At 43.8% G+C, this 8,386-nt stretch overlaps 1 protein-coding gene across 1 annotated transcript in view; it reads left to right on the forward strand.

Annotated features, from left to right (window-relative positions):
• The window catches only part of PDCL3 (phosducin-like 3), an 8,642-nt gene extending 1,522 nt beyond the window's left edge, over positions 1-7,120 (forward strand). The window contains exons 2-6 of the mRNA XM_009326281.1: positions 905-1,034; positions 1,731-1,821; positions 2,489-2,632; positions 3,470-3,678; positions 6,708-7,120. Of these exons, the coding sequence (XP_009324556.1) occupies positions 905-1,034; positions 1,731-1,821; positions 2,489-2,632; positions 3,470-3,678; positions 6,708-6,850 (717 nt within the window). The 3' untranslated portion in view covers positions 6,851-7,120. The remainder of the gene's footprint in view (positions 1-904; positions 1,035-1,730; positions 1,822-2,488; positions 2,633-3,469; positions 3,679-6,707) is intronic.
• Positions 7,121-8,386: the final 1,266 nt, after the last annotated feature.

The raw sequence follows: 8,386 nt of genomic DNA on the forward strand, positions 1-8,386 counted from the left end.
GTAGTCCAGAAGTACTGTATTTTGGTCTATAGAAGAGATCTAGTGTAAGCTATATTGATACAAGCTGTAGCAAAGCAGTAGGTGTTGGTGTTGTATTCAGTTTCCAAAGTGAACTTAGGTCAAGACAGTAAGGAACCAAAATCAGCCTGTGAGTGCTTATCACTGAATTTTCATGTATTTAAAAAAATAAAAGTGCTATCTAACTTGGAAAAACTTCTACTGAGCTTCTTAACAATACATGGGGGCCTATTGGCCTTGTTTTGCAGGATTATTGCGACTATTTCATAGTGAAGTCTCTTCTTAACTTTCAGGAACAGTCTAGGCGTAGATTTAGATCTGATTCCCTAGCGATGGGCTTGTCTGGCAGAGACTGTGCTTGCTTCTCTCTAAGCACTGCACGAAGTCACACTGACTTGAATCTACCAAGGAGACTTCCCATATATCCAGAGTTAGGTCTGCAAGGCTGGTGCCTGTGTGTCCTCTCACCAGCGCTTCCCGATGCAATGACCACTGATTTGGTGGCCTGTTGTTCTGCTGAGGCTCTGTACGTGAGCACTGTGGCCAGCATGCTTCCCTGTCACCCGTCTGATTTCCTCCCCTTTCCTTTCACCTTGAGAGAGCTGCAATGATGGTTACAATGCTTCAAACTTTTGTACCCTACCAAGACCTCCTGTACGTGCTGTGAGTGGGATGGAATAAAGTAAAGTCACTGTTCGGGGTACTGGTCTGTAGCTGCAAAGAAGCCTCAGCATCAGGAGGGTGCACACTGTGACTTTTTGGCACCGTCCAGACAGTTACTAGTTTAGTAATGTGCTGTGTCTCTTGAAAAACTTGCCTGTGTTAAGTTCTGGAAGTGGTAAAGTTCACCTTGAATGCACGTCATCTGTTTCGTGTTCTGTTCTAGGACCCAAATAAAGACACGGAGTGGAATGACATCCTGCGCAAGAAAGGTATCCTTCCTCCAAAGGAAAACCTGGAGGAACAGGAGCGTGCAAAGGAAGAGGAGCAGCTTGCCATCCTTCAGAAGTCTCTTGGTGAGTGACCAGCCAACTCGGGCAGCGGCAGCAGGACAAGTCTTGGAATGGCTCCTGGGGGAAGCTTGTACAAAGAAATGGCCAGCAGTAATATTTATACACCTGTAAAGCAATGTGTCCTTTTCCAAGTCTGTAAGGGATACCAAAGCTTCTTCTCGTATAGGGTGATCATCTGTTAACAGTATCAAACAAATATGTTCCTGAACATGTGGATTCTTCCAGCACAGGAAAGCTTTGTTCTTGATGTCAGCTCCGTGTTTTTGTAGAGGTAAATGTTTGAAAACTGAAATAAGGACAGTGCGAAGGGAGCCTGCCATGTGAATGCGCAAGTGAAACTGTCTCATGACATTACCTGTTGCATGCTTCCTCCCTCCGTTGTTCAGGCACCCCTGCCATGCTGTGTGTGTGTTAGGTACATCTTTGCTGCAGCCACCGAACTTGAAAGCTAGTGCAGGTACTCGTGCGCTAGTCAAGGCAGCCTTCAGCTCGGGGTCCTTTACATCACTGTCTTTCCATCTCTATGTCTGAAGTGCATAATACTTTCTAAAAATCCAGTAACAATAATACTTCAAAAAAGCCCTATTTCCCATAGTTAATCCATCCTTAAAGTAAATAAATTCTGTTGGACTGATAAAAGCTGATGAGTTTTAATCCTGGAATGAGGTTTTTGCTGATTTGATGTTTCTTCCATTCTAGTGAAAACTTACGAGGACATGACTCTGGAAGAGCTAGAAGAGAATGAAGATGAATTTAATGAGGAAGATGAGAAAGCTATTGAGATGTACAGGTCAGAGCAGCATGCAGAATTTGGCTTTAATGAAAACTGGAGGTTTTTTCTTTTTATATGCTGTTAGATATTGTTGAAGAGAGGAAGGATGTTGTTAGGTCTGATGATGGAAAAAGTGGGTTGTGTTTCTGGTCTCTTGTAGAGCTTCTAAGTGTCTTTAATAGGATAACCGGGTTTAAATTCAGTGTCCTTTACCTACAGCCTAGTTTTGCAGAGATAACGTGTGCCTGCTGAGTGCGTGGCTGGGGATTCTGACAGCTTTGAAAATCACCTCCAAGGTTTCTCAGTTTTTGCATGAATGAGATTAAGGTGCTGCAGATTGACATAATTACAGCATTGGTTTTCCACTATCTCTTTATCTCTATCATCTCTTGTGGTTTTTGCCATTTAGCTTGGTAGTGTAATATCTGCAGAAGAAATGTCTGCTGAGGGCAGAAATGAGGAAAAAGAAAATTAATGAAACATAGTTGTACTTGCACGTTGGTGGCTTTAACTTGTGATGCAAATATAAGGGAATCTATTGACTACGTCAACTTGCTTTTGTTGCTCTGGGGTTTGAAGAAGCTTGTAAGGTGTCTCTGAAGTCTAGGTTTCAACCAGCTCCTTTAAGTGTTCTGTCAAAAATGCAACTATTCTCAAGACGTCTTTCCCATTCCTTGCTGTTCAGGCAGCAAAGGCTAGCGGAAATGAAAGCAGCTCAAATGAAGAATATATTTGGAGAAGTTCTGGAGATTTCAGGAAAAGATTACGTTCAAGAGGTTACGAAAGCTGGAAAAGGTATATGGGTAGTCCTGCACCTCTACAAACAAGGGTAAGAATTTGTTTTTAACCTTTAAACCTTTCACTGTCAATAGCTGAAAATACTCTAGACAAATGTATAGTTATCATGGAAATTAAGGAACTGATTCTGGAGTTCTAAGAAATAAAAAGATGAATTAGTAATTTCATTACTCTTGACTCAAGACTGTTCTAAAACAATGTTTTAGTGGCTTTTTTTATACATCTATACAGCACAGCGTGGCTTGTACCATACAGCTACCATAGAGGTAGCTGCTGCCACTGAAATATTCAAGCTTTGGAAATTATTCTGGATAAAGTGCGAGGGGCTGTGCATTAGAAGGATCACTGTGTGTCTCTTGGCCTGGTTTCTAGAGGCGTAAAAATGGAGTGAACAAGGCTTTCAGTCCTGTCAGCGTGATGGGAAAACTTGTCAAAAAGGTCTGATAAGTTGCTGGAATTTTCTGGAAAGGGTTAGAAATACTTGATTTTGTTCATTGGCTCTAGTTGCCTCACAGGTGTTGTCATCATTTGCATACTTTCTTCCAGGAGCTGCTTTTCTCTCTATTTTGCCCTTGCTTACGCAATTTCTAAATATCTTCATAAGCCAGTTCCTCTGTATGATAGAGGAGAAGGTTGTATTGCTAGTATCTTAAAACAGAAAACCCACCAAAACCTCCAGTGATGCTGATTTCCTTTGAATGCTGGAATACTGGATAACAAAAGTATTCAGAAGTTGCTTCTGGTACATCTGTCTTTCCATAAATGCTACTCATTGAGCTGATATTTCTGACCTTTCTTCTGGAGCAGATTATTGTCTGATTTGTCTTTTATTTTTTCCTTATGTGTGTCTGTTGCTGTTCTTTCACAGAATTCCACTCTGTGCCTTAATAAATCAACATATGAGCGGCCTTGCAAGAAAGTTCAGAGACGTGAAATTCATCAAAGCTATCTCTACCACTTGCATTCCCAACTACCCCGATAAGAACCTGCCTACGATATTTGTCTACCTGGAGGGAGACATCAAAGCTCAGTTCATTGGGCCTTTGGTGTTCGGTGGCATGAACCTGACAAGGGACGGTGAGTGTCTGCATCTCCGGTCTTCCAAAGGGACAGCAAAACTGCTTTGCTGGGAATGAGAAAAATGAGGCTTAGGAGGAGAAGAGAGGTACTAAAAATCTTATTAGTGTGTGGGTGTTTTGTTTTTGGGTTTGTTTGGTTTTTTTCACCCTTATGGCTCAACAACATGCAATTAAGGCTATCTTGTAAAAGCAGTCCAACATATAGGTATTTATCTTATGTGTGTACAAGTTTTCGCACCCTGTGTCGGGTGAAAGAAATTTTCCTGAATATATTAAAGAGTAAATAGTACCCACGCGCATTCTTTGGGGCTCTTGTACCTGAATGACTGACCTTGCCCCCAGTTACTTGATAATCTGTGCACTTGGTAACTGGTGCTTGCCTATTGCATCGTAGGGCTTCTTGTTTCATTTTCAAGCCGATGACATACATTTGTCTGTTGTACCTTCCTGACACACAGCCTCCGTTCCTCATGAACTTTTGAAGACAGCCTGTCTGTTTGTCCAAATGGGGCCGCTAGCCTGAAATTGGGCTGCTTCCTTTTCCTCTTGCCACCTCCCAAAGATGGCAGCACGTTAAGCTCCTGCCTCAGTGGTTCGGGGGGCACAGGGCTCCATGGGGAGAGGCTGTTACCTTTCCTGGAAGTCATGGTTTTCCCTAGACATATTTCTCCTTGCCCACCTCAGCAGCCTCGTCAGCATGACATGCTTCAGGAGATGAGGGCGGTGATACAGGTCTCGCAGAGCACTGTGGCTCTTCAGTAAAAGCTGCTGTTTGGAGGTGGCTGGTCAGGGATGGTATCCTACAGCAGTGCTTGAAGATAGAGGTCAGCAGTGAAAAAGGCTCTTGGAAAGCAAATGCAACTCGGATGTAACCTAGTGGATTTTACTTCAGTTAAAAGGATACTCGTCAGCTTTCTGAGTAGGTATATTGGTCCAGATGCCTTCAAGCTTTTTCAAGGTTAGACTTTAAGGGCATCTTTATCTGAAGTGAACCATGGTTAAGCAGCATTTCGAGGTCCCTGCTGAATGATGTCACTGCCTATACTGGGCTGGATGCAAAGAGGGTTTGTTTTTTTTTTTACTAAAACCCTGAAGTTTACAGGATATCTTGAGCATGTGCTGTAGAAAACGCTCCCCTGCCTTGAACTGTCAGAAGGGGAAAAGCTCACCAATGAGATCACTGATTTGAGAACAGCTAACTCTAACTGTAGTGGTTGCCTAATTATGCACTGAAGTGAGCGGTGGTAGCAGAACCTACAGTTAGCTTTCTCCCATTTTTAGCACGTAAATAACTGATTTTGGGGGAGGGTCCAAAGCTGACTGATCCAGCTTAATTCAGTCATCACAGAAAGCTGTGCACTGAAATTCTGCACTTTCTTTTATTTCTTCCTTCCTTCTCCCCTAAGCCCAGGTGACTTCCACTGGAGACTAAAGAAAGTGTGAGGTTGTATTCATTACTCTGTAATGTCTGAAGGAAATTAGATTTAATGATAGGGTTGCCAGCAGGACTAGGAAAAAGGTGGGCCAGCAGTGTGGCCAGGTGGCCAAGAAGGCCAATGGCATCCTGGCCTGTATCAGAAATAGTGTGGCCAGCAGGAGCAGGGAAGTGATCGTGCCCCTGTACTCGGCACTGGTGAGGCCGCACCTCGAATACTGTGTTCAGTTTTGGGCCCCTTGCTACAAGAAGGACGTTGAGGTGCTGGAGCGTGTCCAGAGAAGGGCAACGAAGGTGGTGAAGGGTCTGGAGAACAAGTCTTATGAGGAGCGGCTGAGGGGTTGTTTAGCCTGGAGAAAAGGACACTGAGGGGAGACCTTATTGCTCTCTCTGAAAGGAGGTTGTAGCGGGGTGGGTGTTGGTCTCTTCTCCCAAGTAACAAGTGATAGGACAAGAGGAAACGGCCTCAAGTTGTGCCAGGGGAAGTTTAGATTGGATATTAGGAAAGATTTCTTCACTGAAAGGGTTGTCAGGCATTGGAACAGGCTGCCCAGGGAAGTGGTTGAGTCCCCATCCCTGGAGGTATTTAAAGGACGTGTAGATGTGGTGCTTAGGGACATGGTTTAGTGGTGGACTTGGCAGTGCTAGGTTAACGGTTGGACTTGATGATCTTAAAGGTCTTTTCCAACTTAAACAATTCTAAGATTCTAACTGAATGTGTTGTACTGACTTTCTACCACTTCTGGGAAGCAATCCAATTTGGGTCTATATAGTAATAGGCCTACTACTGATAGTGGAGTCTCTTACTGTCTTGCTAAGGCACTAATAATCAGTGCATGGCACAGTGGGAAAGGGGTGAATTGCATTTACAGAATACATCCCTGAAGAATACCTATAATTTGGATGTGTAAATGGAATTGCTACAATTTTTTTGCCCCTCAGCAAATCTATTCCCTGCCTCTTCTTATTGTTATGAACTTGGTATATGATGGAAGCAGCTGTAATATGAGCAGTATTCCTTCACTGGCGATAGACGTGCAAACCTGTCTTCTGCCCTTAGGTGGTTAGAAGGAGGTGGGATTCACTTTCACTGGGAGAGTTGCCTCTAAAGGTGCTGCTCTGTATCAATCACCTCTTTTGCACCCCTGGTTGTGAAGGGAGCAGGGAGGCATTGGGGATGCCGCTGGTGGGCTGTGGAGCAGTACCCTGACCTCTGCGCCCTGGGCTGAAACCTGTGCCAGCGCTAGTGACTGTGAAGAGAGGGCTTGGCTGGAGCGGGAGGAGGAGACAGAGCAGGGGCTGGGACCTGGGGGTGGAAGAGGAGAGGGGGGTGGAAGAGGAGAGGGGGGCGAATAGAGCAGGGCCCTGGTTTTGGTGGTGGTCATAAGAGAAGTCAGCTGGGGAAGCAAGGGTGGGAAGGGCAGTGGGGAATTGTGGTGGTCTGAGGTCCTTTTTTACCTCTGAAGGTAAACGAGGAAGTGCAAGATGTTGTGTACTGAAATAAATAAAGTAGCATATGTCAGAAGGAGTTGGAGCTGGAGAAAGCCCAGTTTGTTCCCCCACGTTCATGACTCTCATTTTCCTCTGCACAGAATTGGAGTGGAAGATTTCTGAGTCGGGCGCCATCAAGACAGACCTCGAGGAGAACCCCAGGAAGCAGATCCAGGATCAGCTCATGTCCTCAATCAGGGCGTGTGTCCCAGCCAGTGGGGAGAGTGACTCAGAGGATGACTAACTGCTGCATCGGCATCATGATTGATACAGTACACTTGCAGCCAGCGTTCCCACCTAGAGCACTGGAGATGCTCATCAAGATCTTGCTGAGCCCCAGAAGGGTAGTATTTCAAGACAGTCATTTATCAGAAACTTCTAGAAACTAAAAAAGTTTTTTTTTTTTTAAAAAAACCTTACTTGCGGCTTCACTTAAGATCCTGAAAGATGTTTTATATTATGAAGCCTCAGTAAATCTTACTCAAAGTTTTAAAATACAGACATTGGTAGAAACAGAGGTCTCTTGTTATTATTTTCCTAGTAAATTGCTGACTTTAAAAAAAATAATCTGAAATATGAAGTGGCCTTAAGTGCATTGGTTTTGACAAGCTTAACTTGTGTAAATCTAATCTGAATAGTTGGTCTTAAACAATTGGTTATAGCACTTGATGGGCTAAGAGAAGGCCCAACTATGTGTAGATACTCAACAGCCTGGACTGCGTGGAGAGCTAGGGGAGGTGACCCGTGGTGTGGGCGCTGCTGAAGGTGGCTCGTGGTCCTTTGCAGAGGTGTGCTGGCAGAGGGGCCAGCATGAGGCTGTGAGCTGGGACCTCAGACATCTTGAAATACCTTGGTGATGGCGAGCATCTCCTGGGACCTGCTGAGTCCAGAACCCCCTTTCATTAGCAGCAATATTTTGCCTTTCACAGGGGTTGAGCTTCCTGCACTATCTTATCTGCTAATTGGGAAAGAAAATTCAAGATGGTGGTGCTCGAGTGTTGAACTGTTGACTTCTTCCACAAAATCAGAAGTCTGATATGTTACTACAGTACTGCCATTGCCAAATGGGAAGGAAAATGATGTTTGAAGACTTGACGTCTTTCTGTATTAAAGCCTTCCATCTTCTAGGTACAGTAATAATAAGTGAGGCCTTAGAAGAGAATGAACTGAAATACCACCTTAATTATAGATCTGCTGACACTTAGAGGTTCTTGCTTATTTTGGGTTGGATTTAGTGTCCACCTACACTTCCAATTTGTGTATACTTGGGCTAACAAGCTCCAAGAGCTTTTGCTAACAAGGCTGTCCCAAGGACATTTTGTTATATTGCTGACGGATTCCGTGGGTGGATGGTACAGAATGCAACACTCAATAAGCAGCAATTTTTTTTTTTTTAGTTTTGTATTAGTTCATAGCGACTTTTAAACATGTTTCCTGCGCTCTATCTCCCCAGTCAAATCTGTGTGTAGTTCAAACAACAAATAACTGTTCCTTAAACTTCAGGTGAAGTTGTAAGATCCTGATGGAGAGCTTCCTCTTTGAGATCTGAATGGTGATTTGAGTGTCACTTAAGTCTCCTTTCTTTTCTCTTTTGTGTTTTTTGGCAAAATAGCTAAAACATTAACATTGTGCAAGTGAGCCAAATGCAGCAGAATACAAGGTGATAAATACTGAATATTATTATTGTACATAGCACCACACTTGGCTTGACACTGGACTATCCAAAATGCTATCAGACCTGATGCTTTTCTCTACTTCCCTACAACTCCTTACAACCTAG

Source organism: Pygoscelis adeliae, unplaced genomic scaffold, assembly GCF_000699105.1.
Source record: "Pygoscelis adeliae isolate BGI_AS28 unplaced genomic scaffold, ASM69910v1 Scaffold156, whole genome shotgun sequence".
Classification (NCBI taxonomy): Eukaryota; Metazoa; Chordata; class Aves; order Sphenisciformes; family Spheniscidae; genus Pygoscelis; species Pygoscelis adeliae.